Below are 23,593 nucleotides of genomic sequence, written 5' to 3'. Positions count from 1 at the left end.
AAAGGTCTGGACTAGAAGTAGATTTACCCACTTCAAACCAGGAAAATCTCCATTTCTAGATTGTAGTTCATTCTAGATGTAGCTGACACCAAGAACAGCCAACACATCCGGGGTTTGCTGCTTTGTTTTTTAAAGCAGAATCTCACTGTGTGTAGCCGTGGCTGTCCTGGAGCTCCCTATGTAGACCAGGCTGGCTTACTGATCCCTCCGTGCACTTACTCTTACCTGGGATGACTCTTTCTCATCTCAGGGATTTTGAAGCTTAGTGGCAGAGCTGCACTTGCTGGCCCAGGCTCCACCCTGATGCTGTCCCTCCAGCTCTGTGGCATACACGGCCCAGCTTCACCCTGTAGGTTTCAAGACTACTGCCACCTGAAAGCATCTTTACTATCCTCCTTTCCTGTCTCCTCCTTAGAATTAAAAAGAAGATGTCTAATTACCTTGCTTGGTTTCTAACTTGTTTATAGACTGTTTGTCCCATTATGCTGTATCCTTTATAGTAAAGATGCCTTTTGTTTTGTTTTATTTTGGAGACAGGGTTTCTCTGTGTAGCCTTGGCTGTCTTGGACTTGCTTTGTAGACCAGGCTGGCCTCGAACTCCCAGCGATCCACCTGCCTCTGCCTCCCGAGTGCTTAGTGAAGAAGCTTTAATACATATAATTTTATGTGCATCAGTGTTTTGCCTGCATATATGTTGTGTGTGAGGGTGTTGGATCCTGGAGTTACAGACAGCTGTGAGCTGCCTTGAATCTACATCCTATGGAAGAACAGCCAGTGCTCTTAATTGCTGAGCCATCTCTCCAGCCCCTGTAAAGATGTTTCTTTGTAATTGTCTCCAAAACTTGTACCTGGCACCTGTCCCATGGTAAAGAAGCAATGAATGGCTGTCAGGATGAAAAGGAATTCTGTGTGTTTAAAGTTGTGTGACCAGGAAGTAAATCTCCGAATCTGGGACTTCAGAGTAAGACCAGATCCTGAAATACCAAACAGAAAAAATAAATAAATAAATAAATAAATAAATAAATAAATAAAAGTGACCTCAGGCTTACTGGCACATAGGCTGGTCCCAGCACTTGGGACTCGGAGGCAGAAGGATGCAGTGTTCAGGGCTAGCAGCTTTGATACAAGTCGGAAGCCAAACCTCAGCTACAGGAAATACCATCACAGGAGAAAAAAATCATTCTGGCTTACTAGACAAAAAAATTTTTTTAATTGTGTAAAATTGTACATATAAAATACATATAAAGTACCAAAAAGATGACTAAAATCTTTAACATCAAAAGCGGACAGAACACTTTCTTCTCATGTTCTTTGGAGTCTTGAGTTTTTGAGGAAAAATAAGAAAACCCAGAGGTACAAGGGAAGTTCTTCCCAAAACTCACAACCCTTACCATATCTCACACAAGGAAAGATGTACAGAAGAAGCCAGAGGCCTCATGGCTCCCTGTGGCTCCCAGGTTACAGATACCAACTTGAAACAGTTACACCTGTCACGTAAGGGAGGCGGGGTGGTCTGATCCAACACCGTGTAGTTTATGAAATAAAGAGACAGGGCCAACTGAAGGGATCCAAGAAGCCTTTTCCAAGCACTGACACTGTTGTAATGGACTCCTTACCCTGATCTCATGTGTCCTGTCACAGATGATTTCCAAAGCAAGAAAGCTACTTTTCACCTTGTCCTACCCACTGGGATAACAGTGACCCTACCTATCCCTTCCTTCCTTCCTTCCCCTCCAAGCCCCTCCCCGCCCCCACGCCCTTTCAGTAGAGATTACACTCAGGCCTCACAGGCCAGTTAAACTCTCTACCACTAAGCTATGTCCCCAGTCCTGCTTTTACTTCCTACATCTGATACTGTCCTGCTAAGTTATTCAGGTTGGCCTTGAACTCACTCTAGCTAGACCTTGAATTTCTGACCTTTTTGAGCCTTCAGGGTAGCTGTGGTTTCAGACCTGCTCCATCAAGGCCCAGCTCCTAATCTGATAGCAAACTGCAACTGTTAAACGGGAAGTCGAATTATAGTAGCAATTAAATGTCCCAAATTGACAGAAAGTGCATAGAACAGAAATTCAGTGTAGCAGAGATCACAGAAAGACAGGGGAGGGGAGCTCACAACACAGACTCTGCAGAACCTCCGCGTTCTGCCCGTCTTCCAGGCATTCTCACGTCACACACAAGTGCAAGTTCTCCTTCCTGTCCTGCAGGCTTCCCGATCCAAAACACAGGAAGAGCCACATTCTCACCCAAGTTTGATCTGCTCCTGTTCTCAAAGTCAATGTGGAGGTAAAGAAGGAGAGGAGGAGGAGGAGGAGGAAGAGGAGGAGGAAGAGGAGAAGGAAGAGGAAGAGGAGAAGGAAAAGGAGGAGGAAGAGGAAGAGGAGAAGGAAGAGAAGGAGAAGCAGGAAATGAGAATCTAACAGTACAACTCAGTGGACAAGAGAAGACACAGTTCTCACTAAACAGAACAGAAACAGTTCCTAGAGAAGGAAGTGATTCTCATCACTGAAGAAAGGGTTAAGGCAGGTGTGGGTGCTCCACTGTAACCCTAGCATGTGGGAGGTGGGCCCAGGAGGCTCAGGGGTTCAAGGTCATCCTCACCTACAAGGAGAGCTTGAGACCAAGTGTGTGTGTCTTTACTAAGTGTGGTGAGAAGTGACACCAGGGCATGGTTCAAGGTGACCAGCTGCAATGCTCACCCTCTTACACCAAGGAATCTTTTAACTGCTAGCAGGGTCTAGATAAGCCCAGAAGCAGTTTAGGCAGTGCCACTCGCCCACCTCCAGAAGAGAAGGGTTTATTATTCTCTTGTTCTTAGGCAGTCCTCAGGAGTGACTACAAAATAAGAGCTCAGCAGGAGTCCTCCCGATAGTCTGAAGCCCTCCTCCACTACAGAACCTCCAGGCCAGGGTGAGACAGCTCACAGAACAAAAGAAGCCAGACCCCAGACCTGACCCCTTTCCTTCTGGATGAGGCTGGGAAGCCCCCAGCGAAGAAGCATCAGGAGTGTTAGAAGAGCCACCTCAGCCCAAAGGCTGACAGCGAGGGCACAGGTGAGGGTGCAGTGCACACTGCTTGTTCTAACTGCTCTTCTCTGTGTGGAGGGGAGGGTTGGAGGCAGGGTCTTACATGCTGATCTCGAACTCACTATGGAGTCCAGGCTGGCCTCGTACTGACAGCAATACTGCCTCAGACTCCTGAGCACAGACATTATAGCTATGAGTCACCACAGCTGGCTACTATTTAAAGGAAAGAGACACAGCTGGACGTGGTGGCTCACACCTGTAACGCCAGCACTCAGGATGGCAGAGGCAGGAGGATCGCTGTGAGTTCCAGGCTAGCCTGGTCTACTAAGCGAGTCCAGGACAGCCAAGGCTACACAGAGAAACCCTGTCTCGAAAAACCAAAACCAAAACCAACAACAACAGAAAGAAAGAAAGAGACATGAACACCTGGCAAATTGTACAATACTACTGAAATGACTTCTTTCCAGAGTACATGTTAATGACTTAGTTAATCTGAAGGTTTAAGAACCAGAAAAGCCCTAAAAATGGAAAAGTGACCTTTCAAAGGTAACTACATCCCAAACTGGAAGTTAGAAAACTGATCTTTTAGCAAACAGGAATCTGGGTGTAGAATTTACACATATATATATATCTATATTTTAAAGTATAAAATTGAGAAAGTATTTACAGAAATCATCCTACGTCTTAGAAAGGAGACATACAAACAGGGGCGGGAAGAGCACGCGAGCAGAGGGCGGGTGCTCAGCAGGTGGAGGAATGCATGTTGCCCAGCTGCCCGGCAGCCAGCATCAGGATATCTTTCTTCTCCTTGTGGAAGCGCAGCTCCTTGCCTGCCAGCCGAGCTTCGTCCAGCTCCCGTTCCGTGGAAGCCAGCTCTCTTGACAGAGCCCCTGGGACACCCTGCTCCCGGCTCACCCAGTCCAGAGCCATTTGGTGGCGAATCTCATCATCCAGGGCCCGATGTGAGTAATGAGCCAACACCTCCTAGTCAGGGGGAGGAACGCAAAGATCACTGAGAAGGTAAAAACACGCTGTTCACATCATATAGCACAGTGACCCTAGTAGAACTTAGCCTTGATGTCTTACAAAGAGTCATTTACCCCTGACTTATAAGAGTTTAAGTAAGCTAGGCACTATGGCGCACGCCTTTAATCCCAGCACTCGGGAGGCAGAGGCAGACAGATCTCTGTGAGTTCAAGGCCAGCCTCGTCTACAAAGTGAGTCCAGGACAGCCAAGGCTACAAAGAGAAACCCTGTCTTGAAAAACAAAAAATAAAACAAACAAAATTTAAGTAAATCAAAAAAAAGTGAGGCAAGGCGTTGAATATATGAATAGATCAGGGAGAGACAGGGGCTGTGTTGTGAGGAGCACAGGGAAGTTCAGAGCAGCCAAAGCTCTGAGCTCAGACACAGGTCACACTTTCCCATACCCCAACAGCGTACAGAAGGTGTTAGACTTAGGCAGACAATGTGGTCATCTTTTAAAGCAGAACAAAATCTCCTAAAGGGTGGGGGGGCGGGGCTGGAGAGATGGCTTAGAGGTCGAGAGCACTGCCGCTCTTCCAAAGGCCTTAGTTCAAATCCCAGCAACCACATGGTGGCTCACAACAATCTATAATGAGATCTGGCGCCCTCTTCTGGTGTACGTGCAGGCACAACAGTGGATACATAATAAATAAATAAATCTTAAAAAAAAAACTCTCCTAAATGTGTGAAAGTCTCAGCACACTACCTCCTTTGTGTTTGTTTGTTTGAGACAGGGCTTCTCAGTGTAGGCCTGGCCAGCCTGGAACCCCCTCTGTAGCCACAACACTGTCTCTCAGGTCACCACAGATACTTGCTCAGGGTCTGTAGGAATGCCCGTGACTTGGCAAAATTATGTTTCAAATGCAATGATCATTTCATCTCTTCCACTCCAGCCAGTTCCTTGTTGTTCTAGAAAGAGTGGAGGGGGCTCTCCATGAAACAAGGAAGAATGAGCCACGGTTGAAAGTGATAGACTCGGTCCTTTCTGAGCTTAGAAAGACACACAGAAGGTGACAGTTTCAGCGTTGTCAGCCCATCCTGGAGGGGAAGCAGACTAGGACACAAAGAGGCCAAGAAGGTAGGCGTTGTTTTGCTCCAACGCAGGGTCCCACTGTGTAGCACTCGCTGACATGGGACTAGCTGCCTCTGCCACCTAGGTGCTGGGACTAAAGGTGGGGGCTACAAGCCCAGCTCAGCCAAAGAGTTTCCTAAGGGAAACTTTATGGGGAAGCAAGGCAAAAAGACCACAGTGACATTCAAGCAGCAAAGAATACAAGAGCAGGCCGGATGCTGCAGGAGGCAGAGGCAGGCAGATCTCCAGTTCCAGGACAGCCTGGTCTGCAGAGTGGGTTCCAGGACAGCCAAGGAATACAAGAGCACAGAGGACGCTGGACTAAGTTTCAATGACCACAGCACAAAGCAGCTCTTCCACCCTCGGCCCTCGGCCCTCGGCCCTCGGCCCTCTGCCCTCCGCCCTCCGCCCTCCACTGACGCATACCTGGCGAGAGCACTGCCTTTCCCTCATGGCCTTAAGGCTGCCATTCCAGTGCAGTAGCTGAAAAACTGTCATGAGCTCCTGAGGGGAGAAGAAACGAGAGACCAGTGTGAAGGCTGGTTTTGGTCGCTGACTTGCTAACGTCTGGCGCTAACTAAAACCCCAAACTGCTGGGCACACCTGTGAAGGATTTTGCTTGATTGGATCCCTGGAGGTGGGAAGGCACCTTCTGCCCAAAACACACACCCTTAAATCTGGGCCACCCCTAGTGGCCGCCTATACAGAGGACATGGGAGGAGGAGCTGGCTCTCTATGCTGCTCGCTCTGGCTCTCATCAGCAAGTCCATTCCCTCACTGGCATCAGAGCCTACGTTTTCAGGGTGCTGGTGTCTACTGAAGACCAGCGGAGACATCCCAGCCTCATGGACTGAGCAACTACTGGGTGCTACGAGGCAGCCATTGTTGGGGAAGTCAGCCCATGGCCTATAAGCCACTCTAATAAACGGTGTGTGCACATGCATTCTATCAGTGCTGTTTCTCCAAAGAACCCTGACTAATCCAACCGGGGTAGTGATTTGAAGTCAGGGTAACTGCATCAGAATCACAGAGGACGCGTGATACAAATCGTGTTGTGTTTAATCACCGAATCCAGTGTCCTGGCCTTGGGAGGAATGAAAGGTCATTGTGCTTTGAAAAATCTAACCGCCTTCTCTCTGTGTGTTTTTGCTGAATAAAGAGGTAAAGATCAGAAGATGGCATTAACCTTTGTGTGGGCTGCCCCATGTTGTTAGAGCTGGGAAAGTAAGCTGAAAGTTACCTGGAACTCCAGCATCGACTTGCCCTTATTGGATTCCAGCATGAAGCGGAAAGCACCAATCCCTGTATTTGGGTTGTCGGCTTCCTCTCTGTTACCCTGGTAACAGAAAAGAAAAAGACAAGTAGACTCTCAATCAGAATTATTTTGACCAGCACTACCTAACAGCTATTAATGACATTCTTTATGTTTTTAAAGATTTTATTTACTTTGTGTACACAGCACTCTGCCTGCATGTACACCTGCAGTCCAGAAGAGGGCACTAGATCTCATTATAGATGGTTGTGAGCCACCATGTGGTTGCTGGAAATTGAACTCAGGACCTGGAGGAGCAGACAGTGCTCTTAACTGCTGAGCCATCTCTCCAGACCCCACCCCCCACCCCTGACTAACCACTTTCTTATGCATATTTGTGTGTGTGTGTGTCATTGATGTGTACTCATCTGGATGCCGAGAGTAACCTCAAGTGTTACTCCTCAGGAACACTGGCCACCTCCTTTGAGACAGAGTGGTGCTGGCCTGAGCTCAACAATTAGGCTAAGCTGGCCACAGAGCCCTAGGGATGCCCAGCTCTGGGACTATATGTGTGATCTCCCACACCCACCATTTTAAATGGGCTTGGTTGCGGGTCAAACTAAGGACCTCCTGCTTGCAAGGCAAATGCTTTCCCTCCGACCTGATCCCAGCCCTTCATGGGCCACATATTTATTTATTTTGGGTTTTTGAGACAGGGTTTCTCTGTGTAGTCTTTGCTGTCCTGGAGTCACTTTGTAGACCAGGTTTGCCTGTTGAACTCACGAGATCTGCCTGCCTCTGCCTCCCGAGTGCTGGGATTAAAGGCACGTGCCACCATGCCCAGCCACATATTTAATTTTTAAACGTTTTTTTTTTAATGTGTGTGTGTGTGTGTGTGTGTGTGTGTGTGATGTGTATGTGTGATGTGTGTGTGTGTGTGTGTGTGTGTGTGTGATGTGTGTGTGTGTGTGTGTGATGTGTGTGTGTGTGTGTGTGTGATGTGTGAATGCCAACAGAGGCCAGAGGAAGGCAGCAGATCCCTTGGAGCTGCAGTTACAGGCAGCTGGACTGACAGGGAACTGAACTCTGGTCCTTTGAAAAAGCAGCAGGTGCTCTTAACCCCTGAGCCATTTTTCTAACTCCCACATGTTTAATTTAAAATTTTTCAGTTGCCACACTGAAATAAGAATGTGTTTGAGAGTATATTCTGTGTGTGCACACTAGAGTGGAGGCCAGAGACTGACTTTAGGTTGGTTTATCTCCCTCTCTCTCTCTCCCTCTCCCCCTTGATCCCTCCCATTCTTTCTTCCCCCACTTTAATTTTGTTTTGTTTTTCTGGAACAGTTTCACTTTATAGCTCTGGCTGTCCTAGAACTCCATTGACCAGGCCAGACTTGGTGAACTCAGATATCTGCCTGCCTCTGACTCCAGAGTGTGGGGATTAAAGGTGTAATGTCACCACACCCAGTTGATAAAAAATTTATATCATTATGTATATTTGTTTGAGATAGGTTCTCTCTATGGCCCTGGTTATCCTGGAACTCACATAACTGTCATTGTAAAAAAAAAATTTTGGGGTGGGGTGGGTGGGCACCCACATGGCAGTTCACAATTGTCTGTAACTCTAATATCTGACACCTTCACACCAATGCACATAAATTAAAATTAAATAAAATTTAAAAAACATTTTTAATTTCACAAAGCTTGAGTTAAAAATATCTAGATACCAAAGAATCACAAAGAGACAAAGCGATAAACATAAAAATACAAATACAGAATTAAAAACAGACATGGAGTGAATGACACACATAAAAACTAATAGAACAAAAAGAATAGAAATGCAGACAGACGGGCTGCAGCCATGGTTCAGTGGTTAAGAGCACTGGCTACTCTCCCAGAGGACCAGGGTTCGATCCCCAGCACCCACGTAGCTCAGAACCATCCAGTCCTAGGGGATCCGATGCCCATCTGATTTCTGGACACTACATGTATGTGGTGCACAGACAAACATGTAGACAAAACACCTGTATACACAAAAACAATAAAATAAAGAAATGAGGACAGAAAAGAACAAAAATGCACGGGTTCCCCGCCTCTCCTATCCCCCACTGTCCCCCCCTTCCATTTTCAAGTTCCTTACATTGAAAGATGCCAGGGCCTCTGAGACGCTCTTCTCAATAAACTCATCAGTAATTCTTCGGGACGGATGCTCATTAAACACAGAGTTCATTAATGCAATCTTTGCAGCACTTCGCCGGGCCTCAGCTTTTGTAGGGCAAAACTAGGCAGGGGAGAAAGAGGGAAAACACATACACATGTGCATCGGAGCAGGAGGAAGAAACAGCAGGAAGGAGGCCCCTGAGGAGGAAGACATTTGGATGAGTCAGTTGCATTCATCACACTTTCCGAGGCTTTACTGAAAAATGGCCGGGGTGTTTGGAAACATAATTTTGACTCAACATCCTGAAGTCGTTAAAGAATTGGACATGACTACCTCATACCAAATTGGATGCAGAGCTAGGAAGCTGCTGAAGTCAGCAGATAACCATAGGACTCGGAAAATGCCTCTATTTAAACTGTCAATGGAATAATTACTCAAAAGCCAGCTTGTCAGATAACCCAAGATTTAAGCAAGGCTGTGACCTGTTAGAAGCACCCATCACTCGTAGCTGTTAACGCATTTTCTGCAGCAAGGCCAAAGGAGCCTTGTAGGGTCTAAGTCTGAAGGTGTCTTTTTGGCCCACAGTAGACACAAGAAAGACAGGCCAAGGCAAGGAATGTGACCGAGGAAAGCAAGGGAAACAACTTGTTTTTAAACAGTGACTGACACGGCGTGGGGCAAGTCTGCTGCTGATGCTACCCTGCTCTAACTAGTCTGCTGATGATGCTACCCTGCTCTAACTAGTCTGCTGATGATGCTACCCTGCTCTAACTAGTCTGCTGATGATGCTACCCTGCTCTAACTAGTCTGCTGATGATGCTACCCTGCTCTAACTAGTCTTCATCAGGTGCTGCAGAGCCTCTACAATCTCTCCTTCATCACAAGGAGAAGTGATGCAGCCTTTGGCTTTTTTGGCACAAGGTCTCTCTCTAGCCCTGGCTGTCCTGGAACTCACTTTGTAGACCAGGTGGGCCTTGAACACAGATTCCTCTGCCTCCTGGGATTAAAGACATGCTGCACCATATGGGCTCGATGTTTCAGTTTTCAAAGGGAGAGTGGCCAAGAAGAGACTTGATACCCTATGAGCATATACAGGGGAAGGAAGTCCCCCTCAGTCACAGTCATAGGGGAGGGGAGTAAGGGGAAAATGGGAGGGAGGGAGGAATGGGAGGATACAAGGGATGGGATAACCATTGAGATGTAACAAGAAAAAAAAAGGGAGAGTGGGAGATGTCACTTAACCGCATTGTTGATTATTCCTAATGCCCTTTAGTGAGCAGTTCCCTCAGAGAAAGCGTACAATATATTCATACTAAAGCTTTTTCTTTCTTCCTTTATTTGGTTTTTCTAGACAGGGTTTCTTTGTGTAGCATTGGCTGTCCTGGACTCACTTTGTAGACCAGGCCGGCCTAGATCTCTGCCTCCCCAAGTGCTGGGATCAGAGGTGTGCACCACTGCATCCAGCTGTCTTTTTGTTTGTTTGTTTCTTTCTTTCTTCCTTTCTTTTTGTTTTGTTTTTTGTTTTTGTTTTTCGAGTCAGTGTCTCTCTGTGTAGCCCTGGCTGTCCTGGACTCACCTTGTAGACTTTGCATCACATCAGTGAGTAAGGCGGAGGAGCAGTGTTTCCCCACACCAACCTCAGGGTCCACATGCACACACAGACTTATGCACATGGCACCCACAGGTGTGCCTAGCACACACATGAAACAGGGAAACAAAGTGCAAACATTAATTACCCTGGGCATATATTTGTTTATCTGAAATGGCTCAAGCATTGAGCCAAAAGCCTTAGTCATCTGATTTAAAACAAAGCTTTCAATCCCAGAACTCCAGGGCAGAGGCAGCCAAATCTCCAAGAGCTCAAGGCCAGACTGTTCAACATAGTGAGTCCCAGGACAGCCAGGTCTACAGACGCTATCTGTGAGTGAATGGATGGATGGATGGATGGATGGAAGAATGGATGATTGATTGAAAGAAAAAATAAACAAGGTTTCCTTAGGACTTTCTATCTGAGGCAGGCACTGAGCTACGGTGGCTTTTATTCATGCAGTAGATAAATTGTCATGTACGTGTAGCTCTGAATGGATGGCAGTTTTTTAATACTGAACAAGAAAGAATACAGTTTGCAAGGGCCTAGGTTCGATCCTATGTGTATACACACATGCACAGAGCAAGAAAGAAAGAAAGAAAAAGACACAGCTGGAATGCTTGGAGCGAGGATCAGTAATGATACATTGTAACTTATATGATCGGGAAGCCTAGGGTGCTATGGAAACAGCAAGGGTTCCAACCTTATCTAAAGGTGACACAATCACATAAAAACAGATCAATTTTAAATTCCTACTCAGTCTCTCTCTCAGTGTGTATCTCTCTCTCTCTCTCTCTCTCTCTCTCTCTCTCTCTCTCTCTCTCTCTCTCTCTCTCCCTTGGTTTTTGAGACAGGGTTTCTCTGTGTATCCTTGGCTGTCCTGGACTTGCTTTGTAGACCAGGCTGGCCTCGAACTCAGAGATCCATCTGCCTCTGCCTCCCGAGTGCTGGGATTACTGGAGTGCACCACTACACCCAGCTACTATCCAGACTATTTTTTTTTTAAAGATTTATTATTTATACAGTAGTTTGCCTGCATGTGGACCAGCAGGCCAGAAGAGGGCACTAGATCTCATTATAGATGGTCGTGAGCCACCATGTGGCTGCTGGGAACTGAACACAGGACCTCTGGAGGAGCCGTCAGTGCCCTTAACCTCTGAGCCATCTCTCCAGCTCCCCACTATCCAGACTCTTAAGGCGACATTTGGAAGGCTGCCTTCCTGTCTGAAATGGGGGGAAAACAGTTCCTGGTAATATTCATACCAATCTACAAAATTTCTTCTTAAAGATCACATAGTCTATTTTTTATTTTTGCAAGTGTGTGTGTGTGTGTGTGTGTGTGTGTGTGTGTGTGTGTGTCAGAAGAGAGTGTCAGATGGAGCACCTCTTACTCTTCCAGAGGACCTGAGTTCAGTTCACAGAACCCACATCACAAGATTCACAACCACCTGGTACCCTAGCCCCAGGGGAATCTACTACCATCTTCAGGTACCAATGGCACCTGCACTCACTTACACATCCCCCAACAGAAGAGACACATAAATACACATGTGATTAATAATAAAACCAGAGCCGGATGATGGTGGTGCACGCCTTTAATCCTGGCACTCAGGAGGCAGAGGCAGGTGGCTATCTGGGTTCAAGGGTAACCTGATTTACAAAGTGAGTTCCAGGACAGCTAGGGTTGTCACATGGAGAAACCCTATCTCAAGATAATAATAATAATAATAATAATAATAATAATAATAATAATAATAACAACAACAACAACAACAACAACAACAACAATAATAATGACAACAACAATAATAACAAAGACATGGCGCAGTGGTTGGGAGCACTGGCTGCTCTTCTAGAGGCTCAGGTTTGATTCCCAGCACCCACACGGCAGCTCACAACCACCTGGAACTTCAGGTGGAATTGCCAAGCTGGAAACGGGCTTGAGTTGAGGGCTGAGACCTCTGTGCTCTCATGGGCCTGCGGTGCCTGTCAGAAGGGTTTGCCCACAGTGAGTGAGTCCTAAGTATGTGACGTCAGGCAGAGCTTAATGGCCAAGGTAATATAGTCTTCATTAGCACTCACACACTTACCTTTACTGGTTCTGCCCCGCAACTCTTACCTGGAAACTCCCAAAGCAGCTTCCCCCAGGCAGTGTGACGTAGCAGACGTAGGGAGGGCTGTTGGAGGGAACCATCTCATACACCACCAGAGCCCCGTTCTTCAGGTCAGCGCCCCGGGATTGCTTCATCTGCCAGAATTCCTGCAGGGCCTCCACCACGTTCACTGAGAAAGAAGCAGAGAGCTCAGCACCGGGACAGGCTCCAAAGGCCCCGGGTTTTAGTGCCTTGCTGCTGGTCATTACTTAAAAAACATTTACACTAGTGAAGGCAGACTGACAAATCCTCGCGGCAGCGCTGGGCTTCCCTGGTCTCCAGTTCTCCAGCCTCTCGCTTCTTAAACTGTGGGGTTGTGGCCCTATATGGAGTCAGGTAAATCAGTGGGATAGTGGAAAACTGGGGACAGTAAAAAGGCTGTAACTGAAAATCAGTTCAAAATCAAATGTGAACTGCACCTGAGGTGTTTCTGACAATGATGCTGGGGTCTTGCAGTAACACTGCAGCCTTGGTGCCTGGAGATGCCATAAAGATGGCTAAAACAGCTGGGCGGTGGTGGTACACACCTTTAATCCCAGCACTTGGGAGGCAGAGGCAGGTGGATGGATGTAGGTTCGAGGCCAGCCTGGTCTACAAAGTGAGTCCATGACAGCCAAGGCTACACAGAGAAACCCTATCTCAAACCGCATCCCCCACAATGGAAACCCTAAGAGGAGGGCAGGGGCTAGGAGGAGGTTCTTGTGGGTAAAGCACTTGCTGGGCATTCATGAGGACCGAGTTTGGATCCTAGGACCCACATGAAAGCTGCTATGATGATGCCCATATGCAACCCCAGGGCTGGGGAAAGAGGAGCTGGGGTGGAGACAGGTCCCTGGGCTAACTGGTCAACCAGCCTAGACAAAAAGGGGAGCTTTCGGTTCAGTGAGAGATCCTGCCTCAAGGACAAGAAGTTATGGAGGATGACAGGGAAGACGCCTGAAGTCAATCCCTGGCCTCCGGGTACACGCGCAGGGAGTGCACCAGTGCACACACAAGACCATGCATAAACACACTCAAACACTAATAAAGTAAATGAAAGATGGCTCCACAGTCAAGCACTTTGTTTTTAATTTGTTTTGCTTGTCTACAGCGCCTTACAAAATGCAGCTAGGCAAGAATGCTACACTAAGCTATATCACTAGCTCCTTTAGAGTTTTAAAAACCCTTTCTAAAAATATTTTTAAAAAATTTTATGTGTATGGGTGCTTTGTCTGCATGTATCTGTGTGCACCACTTATATGCCTGGTGCCCTCGGAGGCAGAAGGGCACTAGATCCCCTGACACTGAAGTTCCAAATGGTTGTGCGGAGCAGCTGGTGCTCTTAACCTCTGAGCCAGCTCTCCAGCCTCTGGGTTTTGGAGAAACCTCCTTGCTGGGTAATCCAAGCTGGCCCAGAGCTTGGGCTGTTTCTGTTTCAGCCTCCTAAATTCTGGAATTACAGGCATACCCAATTTCAGTCAGTGTTCTTAAAACTTTAGGTAATACTGCCATTCGAGGAAATACGACACTCAAACTTCAACTTCAACTGAGTAAAACAATGGTCGAAGTTCCTTTCTATTCTAGGACGCTGTGAGGGTGATGAGAGAGAAGGGGGTACCGCTTCTCCCACGGCTTTACCTGGGTGTCGATGGTTTTTTGAGGCAGCACACGCTGTGGGTCTCTTCTGCTCCTTCACACCTTGTGGCGACGCTGCAATGCCCTGCCTACTTTTCCCATGGGTCACTACTCAGAACTGTGTTTGCAGGAAGAGGGAAGCAATGATTCCCACAAGAAAGAGCAAGCTTGCAGCCAGCAGAGGGTTCACACCTTTATTTCCAACATCCACAAGGCTGAGGCAATAGGACTACCTCAGGATTGAGGCCAGCTAAAAGATTTTCAACAACAACAGCAAAAGAGATGGATGCCAGCTTAGGAGATACACTAGACATAGTAAATTCCAAGCAAGCCTGGGCTACTGAGAGTGAGACCTTGTCTCACAAAATTAATGCTGATGATGACTAAATAAATAAATAACAGAACAGAGTAGAATAAGCTTGCTTGGTGCTTATTTTTAAATGGAAGGTTCTCCAAGCTGGGTGTTCCCCCCTCAGGATGCGACCCACAGCCTGTGTGAGCATCCACCTGAGCCTTCTGCATCAGATTTAGGGGGCGAGGAGACTGGTGCACCTCTGAGGCCTGTGAGTCAGGAAGCCCACCATCTCTGACTCGGAAGCCTTGTGACATCTCGCATTTATTAAATAGGAACCAGCTACCTTACTGGTTGTAAGCAGGGTACTATCAAACTCCAGACACGACCTAGTCTTCTAGAGCGCTCCCTTCCACTCCCCGATGTTTGGGGCTCAGCTATTCCACAGCTATCTTCCTGGGTGTCTGCTTCATGGTCGGCTGTGAGCTAGACTCTAGGCTGCGAGAAGGCCTCCCTTTCTCTTGTAAAGAAGGGGAAAGGTGTTAGCTGGATAATCTCAGGCATTTGAGACAGCTGCAACTCTGATGAGCATTGTGTTTTTGAGGGATTTTTGGTTGGTTGGTTAGTTGCTCAGTTGGCTGGTTGGTTTTGTTATGTTTTGTTTTTCGAGACAGGGTTTCTCTGTGTAGCCCTGGCTGTCCTGGACTCACTTTGTAGACCAGACTGGCCTCAAACTTACAAAGATCTGCCTGCCTCTGCCTCCCGAGTGCTGGGATTAAAGACATGGGCCACCACCGCCCAGCCTTTGGTTTTGTCTTTTGAGACAGGGTCTCACTGTGTAGACCAGACTGTGCTCATATTCACAGGCCCGCCTGCCTCTGTCTCCCATGTGCTGATATTCATGGTGTGCACCACCACACCCAGCTCTCATTTCATGTTAAGGTCAATAAAGCTGCCAGGAGGGGGTGATGACTAGGCTAACTCTGAGCTGAGACTCTTTAAGCAAAAGATGAGAGCACAGCACTTGATATAAAGAGCAGCGGGTAGAGAGTGCAGGAAGCACAGCAAACGCTGCCATGGCTGCGGGAAAGCGAAGGGATATGCAGTGCAGGATGTAGCTGCAAATGGAGGCAGAGTCCAGAGTGAGCAGGGCCTCGGTTAGGGTAAGAGTCAACGCAATGCATGTTACACAGAAAAGCAAATCTGGTCAGTTCAGCTTTGGAATGGATCACTCTGACTCCGTTCCAAACATCTCAAAAGGGTTTAACTGGAGCCTAAGTCATCACCCATGCCTTCCAGTGCCTCCGAGCTGGACCACTCCCCCGACTCCCAGTTACCACAAAACTTATCCATGTCCTCATATTGTGTCCATTTGCGTCTGTCAAGAAGATGCTTAGATGAGATGAATGTGCTAGAGATTTATTGGGGAGGGAGGAGGAGGAGCAAGGGGGCCTTCAGGGCACAGTGAACATCTGATGTACACACAAGAGGCAAGAAAAGAGGATTAGATTTGAGACTCTCGGCCTGCAATGTAGTTCCAAGAAAGGTTTGGCCAAGCCTAGACATCTTTATGTCAAAAGAACCCCATATCTTACCCCATGTGCCTACACTGACATCCCGATTGTGCTCAGTCACTGACCGGGGCAGCTACAGGAGGCGATGGAGCTAGAAGGGGTCGAGGCTGCGAGCCAGCTCTGCTTCTGAAGAGGCGATCTGATGCAGACGCTTTCATTAAGCAAAACTGAGTCTTTAAGGCTGGAAAGAACTGCACGCAGCCTTGGCCAAAAGGATGATCAAAACCAGGTGGCCAGGGAGTGAGCTCTTACCTGCTCCTCAAACTAAAACAAAGCCCCGTACAGCAGGCAGAGTGGAAGGCACCACCAGCCCATTCCTTATACCCTATATGCACCTGACTTGACAGTGTCGCTTCTACCAAAAGACTGCGTGGAAAGGACAGGCTCTCTTTGCTATTGGCGAAGCTCTTCAGAAGTCGCTCCTGCCCAGAGAGCTCTGTTCTCTTTGTTCCACTGAGATCCTTTTGAACCTCCTCTTTGAGACAGTGACAGCTGCCCTGACATGGGAACAACAGGGAAAGTAGTGGAGTGCGGAGAAGGGGAGGCCACCACGGGGAAGGGCCTACTCAAAAGCTTATCCCTGCCCCACACCCAGCTGACCCAGCCTCGGGTATACAGCACAGGGCTATTTTTTTCTTTTAAATGATTGCCCACTGTCAGGAAATGGGAGCTAATTCCAATAATAGTGAGTTATGAAATGAGAGACTGGAAAAAGGGGAGTTGAGCTTTTATTTTTATTTGTTTTGTTTTTCTTTTTGTTGTTTTGGTTTTGTTTTCTTGGCTATTCAAGACAGGGTTTCTCTGTGTAGCCCTGGTTGTCAGAGAACTCACTCTGTAGACCAGGCTGGCCTTGAACTCAAATCCACCTGACTCTGCTTCCCAAGTGCTGGGATTAAAGGTGTGTGCCACCACCGCCCAGAAGTTTTGGGGTTTTGGGGGGAAGGGGCAAAAACAAAGGGGATGTTTTGTTTTGTTTTACCTGTAGGATATAAAACATTAGGTGATTGTCTAAGTGAAATGTTAGTGACAACTCATTTATCCACAAGGATAAAGACATTAAAATAACACATCAGACAGAAGCATGTGATTTCTGAGTTCAAGGCCAGCCTGGTGAACAGAGTGAGTTCCAGGAGTACACAGAGAAACCCTGTCTTGAAAGGAAAACACACAACAACAGCAGTAAAACACACAACAACAGCAGTAAAACACACATCAGGGCTGGAACTGTATTTCAGTTGTTAAGAGAACCCTTAAGGACCTGGCTCAAGCCCCAGCTTTAATCTCTCCTTTCCTTAGCTCCCCAAGGAAACCAGCAAACTACTACGGAAAAGTTTACATTAGAAGAATGAAGAGCGGTGCTGGGAAGGCAGCCTGGCAGTTAAGAGCACTTGCTGGGCAATCAAGAGGACTGAAGTTCGGATCCCGGCACCACAGAAGAACCCAGCTGTCTCCCAAACACCTGCAGCTTCAGCTCTGAGCGATCGAGTCACCTTCTGGCCTCCTCAAACTGAGGTATGCACACACTTGCACACAGGACCAGGCAGGCAAGAAGGCACACACACACACACACACACACACTGACAGACATACAGACACAGACACACAGATACACACACCCACAGTCAGGCACACACCCACACACACACACACACACACACACACACACACTGACAGACACACAGACACAGACACACAGATACACACACCCACAGTCAGACACACACACACACACACACACACACACACACACTGAGGATGTGAGTCCGTAGAGCACTCACCTAACATGCACAAAGCTCTAGCTCTGGGTCTAATTTTGAAGCAGGTGGAGGATGAGGAGAGAAACATAGGAACAAAATAGTAATAATAAAAGAATTATTTTAGGTCCTTTAGGGCCAGAGGCAGTAGCACACATCTACAACCCCAGTCCTGAGGAGGCTGAGCCAGAAGGATTGGGAGTTTGAGGCCAGCCAGACTGCATGAGCCGTTCCTTGAAAACAAACAAACAAACAAAAAAAAAAACCAAACAAAACCCAAAGACACAAGTAGGAAAAAGGAATAAATACTGTGGTAAGGATGAAGAGATTAAAAGATGATAAACAGGGGCTGGAGAGATGGCTCAGAGGTTAAGAGCACTGACTGCTCTTCCAGAGGTCCTGAGTTCAATTCCCAGCAACCACATGGTGGCTCCCAACCATCTATAATGTGATCTGGCGCCCTCTTCTGGCCTGTATACATCGCATACATAATAATAAATAAATACATCTTTAAAAAAAAAAAAAGATGATAAACAGGCACTGACACTGAGAGGGCAGAGGTTTTTTTCCCCCCTGATCATACAGGTTTGTAACAATAGGCTGGAAAGCTGGGCGTGGTGGCACATGCCTTTAATCCAGCACTCTGTGGGTTCGAGGCCAGCCAAAGGCTACACAGAGAAACTCTGTCTCGAAAAACAAAAAGAATAGATTGGCAGAGGTTCATCCAAGATATTATGGGAAATAGGAAAGCTGCTTATCAGTTTCATCTAACACTCCCTTTCTCCGTTTTTGAAGACCATGACTATCCCAGGGTGCACAGGGGCTTTTGAAGAGCAGCACTGTGGAACTGAGCAATTTTGGTAAAGCGTCCTACCAAGATGCTCATTTAGTCCTTGGAACCGGTGAATGTCACCTCATGTGATGAGGACTTTGCAGATATGTTTAAAGCCCCTGTGGTGGCGCAGGCCTTTAATCCCAGCACTCAAGAGGCAGATGCAGGCGGATCTCTGTGAGTTCAAGGCCAGCCTGGTCTACAAAGTGAGTCTAGGACAGCCAAGGCTACACAGAGAAACCCTGCCTCAAAAAACCAAAAAACAAACAAAGAAAGAAAACTGTGAGGCAGAGCCTTGGATCAGCATGGTCAGGATCAGGGTTCAGGAATGTCAGTACCACCAGAAGCTGGAGACTGCAAAGGAGGCTAGGCTTTCTGTCAGGATCCTGCTAACACCCATTTGACCCAGTGATACCGATGCCGATGTCTGGCCTGCAGAACTGTAGAAGAACATTCACTATTGTTGTTGCTACTGTGGTTTTAGTCTTTTGAAACAAAGGCTCACATAGCCCAAGTTGGCCTCAAACTCCCTATGTAGCCAGGGATGGCCATAAATTCTCATTATTCCTTCTGCCTCCATCTCCCAAGTGAGAATTACCACCACACCACTTCATTTCTGTTGTTTTAAGCAGCACAGTTTGTGACACTTTGCTATGATAGCAACAACAAATTAACAGGGGAGGGACGTGGAGGGGGCAGGGCTGATCCAATATTTCCAAAATCTGTAAATGCTCATAACAGCTTAGCGCCAGTGAGATTTTGAAAGAAAGAAAAAAAAACTGTCTATGATTAGAATGACAGAGAGTAGCTAAGGAAAAAATATTACACAAAATTCATTTATTCTTGGTCTGGAGAGGTGGTTCACTGATATAAAGCACTTGCTAAAGTTCCAGAGGACCCAGGTTCAATCCCTAGCATCCACATAGTGGCTCAGAACCATCTGTAACTCCAGCCCCTGGGGACCCAACACCCTCTTCTAGCCTTTGTGGGCACTAGGCTTATACATGGTACACAGACATGCAAGCAGGCGAAACATCCGTATACAAAACAACAAAAAAAATTTTTTTTAAATCAAGACAAATACTATAATACCCATTTCGTAAAAAGTATACAGCTTAAGGAATAGCCTAGAAGTAACAGAATCAGGGTTAAGAACTAATGACTCCTTTGGCTTGAACACAAGCCATCTTCCACGTTGCACTATCTTGATTTATTGCAGCATGCTTCAAAGCGGACTAGGCTCCATCCCAATAGAGACTAAACATGTGCCTTGCTCACCACCGGCATCTGGTGAGCAGTAAATATTTGTTAAGTGAATAAACGGAGCATGTAAGGCATAAAAGGAATAAGCAATATCACCCGTGTCACACTGCCACTGTGTGACAGGGCCAGGTCCCAGTGCAAATTCTATACACTGTGGGGTGACTTGAGATCCAACAGCAAGCCAGGCACGACAGCACATGCTTGTAGCCCCAGCAGTTGGGAGGCAGGGGAGTCACCATGAATTAAGAAACCGTAACTACACAGTGAGTTCCATGCCAGCCTGGCCTACATAGTAAGACCTTATCTCAAAAACAAAACAAAAGTCAGCTCAATGGTGTGGGAGACTTTTGAGCAGATGTGAGTAGGGGACTGGGGAGTGGAAAGTAAACTACAGCTGAGGGAAACAACAGGAGAGAAAAGTGTGTGTGTGTGTGTGTGTGTGTGTGTGTGTGTACGTGTGCATGCTGGGATCCAACTCCAGTGAAGATAAATCTGAAAAGTCAGTACTCAAAATGTTGAGCTTAGAGTCATCAGGAAGAAGATGACAGATGTGACTTGAAGAAGACAACATTGCCGGATGAAAGAGGGATCTGGACAGAGACCAAAGTAAATTGTATTCAGGGCAACAGAGCCATCCCCTGAATCTCAGGCCATCAGTCACAAGGGCAGATGGGTACATGCCAATGGCAGCTTTGCCTATTAATTGCAGTGGAATAACTGCTTCCATGTGGTGAAGGACTCGGAGCCAAATCAGCAGAGAGCCAAATTCTCCTACAGCACTGGCTGGGCACCCAGACTGGAAATGAGAAACTCAAGAATAACAAGACTGTGGTGGGAGACCGGGAGCCTGAGGGAGAGACTCACCACAGACTCTGACTGTTCTGTCAGCGCGATCCCTTTGTTCCTGCATCCTAGGGAAACTGAAAAGATTTTCCAGACACCCAGTTTAGAAGCCAAACCAGACGCTCTTCTCGGCAGACAGACATAGGTGAGGAAAGAGGCGTTTCCCTATAATGCTGATAAATGCCTGCAAGCTTCAGGAGCAACTCTTTAGACTTGGGGCCACGACTGCACCCCGAGGCAAAATGTTTCCCTCAGAATTGACTTAAAAGACCTGGGCAGTTCTACCTAAAACCTAGGAGCTGATCTGGAAAGTCACTATACTGGCTCAAGAGTTTCAGGACTATACCCACCTGTATCCCCAGTGCCCTACAGAGTCACAGCCATGGCTGGAGTCCAGCCCGATTACAGAGCGAAGGGAAATAGGCCAACAAACACACAGCACAGCGCGTCTGAACATCCATCTCCATCGAAATCTTTGGTTTTACAAAGATACGAACATTTAGGGGTAGAAGAAAAAAAAACATGTTTTCATGGAAGAGCTAACTGTAAAAACCTGAGCCAGCAATACTTCTCAGTGCCCATTACGTTGTCAGCTGCAGAATCTTAACTAATCCACAGCACAGCCCTTGACAAAACTGTTGATCAGTGAAGTTATGAGTCCCTTTCCCCAAAGACAGAGCTGGGAGTGACAGGCCGCTGAAGCCTGGACCTGATCTTTTCAGGGCAGCTTCCTCAAGGAAGCAGAGAGGGAGGGGGAGGGAGGGAAGGAAAGAGCCGGAAAAGAAAGGGGGAAAGCTGTGCAACTTTTCTCCTATGAAAATAGATACAGTTACTTTTAGACCAAGGACGACCTGATCAAGCAAACAGCAGTGATGTGTTGGAAACTCCAGACTTAAAGTCTGAGTCACAAACCCTTCACTGTGTGTTCCTTGTTGCTTAAACTATAAATCTGGACCCATGATTCTGACAGGAAATTGGTTAACGTTGCCTAAACAAAAACAACAAAGAAAATCCTCATGTCCCTCTTCCCAGAAATTAGGCATCTTTAAGCTGGAGATTTCTAAGCAAAATGGGGTTGCTGCCTGGCTCGTTTCCATAGAATTTAGCATGGAGAGAGCCAAGGCCTGAGATTTATCCCCAGTTCCTGGGCAGGGGCCAGGAGCACAGAGCCAGCCAGCCAGAGGCCCGAGTCACTGTGAGGCTCCAAACTAAGACTAAAGTGAGGCACCAAGTCACAGGAAGCTGGCAAGGCCTTAATGGTGTGGGTCCAGATTCAGAGGAACAGTTATTGTGAGTGGCTTTTGAAAGCACTACCAAATCCCCAGCAGATGTAAATTTCATGGCGGTGGATGGGGTGGCTAAGTATGTGAAGAATTAAAAAGTCGGGGTTAAGGAGATGGAGTACAGGAACTGTTGAGATCGTAGGGGAAAAGACAGAGAGAGAGGAGTAGGGATGGGAAAAGCGCTGGGTCTGAGATAAAGAACGGGATCCCACACAATAGGGGCCGGGTTCTCACTGGGGGAAGGACGTTAAAACCCTAAGCCTACAGGAGTTCTGCCGCTGAAAAGTTGGGAAGAAAAGGGGGCTGCATCTGAAAAAAGGAGTCCCTGGAGAATACATTAATAACTGTGTGTGTGTGTGTGTGTGTGTGTGTGTGTGTGTGTGCAGAAGGAAACTCCCCAAAAGGAAATGCATGCGAGGGCTGTACGCCAAGCGGAGCCACCGGAGGACAGTGGGAGCCAGGCTCCTGCCAGAGGGTGTCCCACAGGAGGAGGCCGGCCCCCCAACACACACACACACACACACACACACACACACACACACACTCACCTCGGCCGTAGCCTTGCGTGTGCTTGGCGAAGCTCCTCACCACCGCCTCCACCGCCTCGCGCAGCACCGCAGGGCTCCCCGCGGCGCCGGGGGGCAGGGGCAGCCCGGGGGCCCCAGCCAGGAGCAGCGGCGGCGGGGGCGGGGCGGGCGGCGGCAGGGCGGGCGGCGGGCCCGCGGGGGGTGTGGCGGCGCTAGTCGGGGCTCCGGTCACCCCCGGCCGCAGGGCTCGCAGAGTGCCTCTCCCGCCGACACCGACGCCGGGCTGCAGCCGCTGCGCTCGCATCGTCTCCATCCCGGCTGCCGGCGGAGCTGGGCCCCCGAGCCTGCCAGCCTGGCGAGCTAACGGTCCCAGCCACCTCGGTGAGCCAGAGCCCGGGACTGAGGGCGGTGCCGGGATCCAGCTGTCAGTCAAGAGCGGGCGGGGACGAACCAGACGCCGTGCCAATCACTGGTGGAGAGGGAGGGAAGGGGTGGGCCCCCGAGCCACCTTAGGCAAATGATTGAGGCTACGGGAACCAATTGCAAAGAGAAAAGGCTAAATCGTCTAAGAGGGGAGAGCTTTGGAGCATCTTTGGGAATCCGGTGGTAAACGCTAGAAATCCGGTCAGACCCCTGGGGCGGGGCTTTAAGGAAAAACAGGCCTGGATGCAAGGCTGGGTAGAAGAGCAGCTGGAAAGGGTTCTCAGGGGATCATTTGTCTGATCACTTTACTTTCTAGATGTAGACTGGTCTCTTAAGTTCATATGCAATTGGTGGTGGAGCTAAAACGTTGTGTGGCGCTGAACATGCTATGCAGTATACTTTAGTACACTGTCTTATTTAATAGTTGCGAGCACAAACCAGATATGGTTACTTTACGAACAAGAAAAGTGACGCTCAGGAAGGTTAGTTACACTGCCCCCAGTGAGATGCCTCGAGAGCGAGGGGGATTCAGACCCAAGTGCTCTGATCCAAACGTTTTCATCTCTTCACTATGCTACAGTTAGGGGTGTTTTTCTGATTTTAGCCCTTCACTAAAGGAGCGAGAGAAAGTAGAATACGTTCGTTACAGTACAGTAGGAAAGGGCTAGAATTCCTGCATAAGCCATGGCAGATTGGAAAGGGTCACTTTGTTCACAGAACTCAGGCTGGTTTCCAACAGCTGTCGCCACACAGACACCCATGAACACACATTATAACACCCTTCTGTTGATTGACTTTCATTCCCCCCCCCCCAGGAGAAGTTACTAAGCCCCCCAGGGTGGCTCAGAGATTAAACAATTGGGCAAAAGAGGCGAGAAGAAAATGATTGAGGCACACCTGGAGAAATGGAATC

At 47.8% G+C, this 23,593-nt stretch overlaps 2 protein-coding genes across 2 annotated transcripts in view; one reads left to right on the top strand and one right to left on the bottom strand.

Moving 5' to 3' along the window:
* POLR3GL (RNA polymerase III subunit GL) overlaps window positions 1-23,593 on the top strand; it is a 102,365-nt gene that overhangs the window by 61,302 nt on the left and 17,470 nt on the right. The gene's annotated exons all lie outside the window — the stretch shown is intronic.
* On the bottom strand, window positions 1,188-22,662 carry LIX1L (limb and CNS expressed 1 like). Its single transcript, XM_084769625.1, has 6 exons — window positions 22,279-22,662; window positions 12,242-12,405; window positions 8,514-8,654; window positions 6,362-6,457; window positions 5,548-5,625; window positions 1,188-4,007 (listed from the first exon to the last, which is right to left on the bottom strand). Exons 1-6 carry the CDS (start codon window positions 22,568-22,570, stop codon window positions 3,765-3,767), a joined length of 1,014 nt encoding a protein of 337 aa, XP_084625751.1. The 5' UTR covers window positions 22,571-22,662; the 3' UTR covers window positions 1,188-3,764.

The sequence above is a fragment of the Acomys minous genome (assembly GCF_964271855.1).
Source record: "Acomys minous genome assembly, chromosome: 19".
In the NCBI taxonomy this organism is placed as follows: domain Eukaryota; kingdom Metazoa; phylum Chordata; class Mammalia; order Rodentia; family Muridae; genus Acomys; species Acomys minous.
Note: the sequence above shows the minus strand (reverse complement) of the source record. Positions and strands in the feature narration are given on the sequence as shown.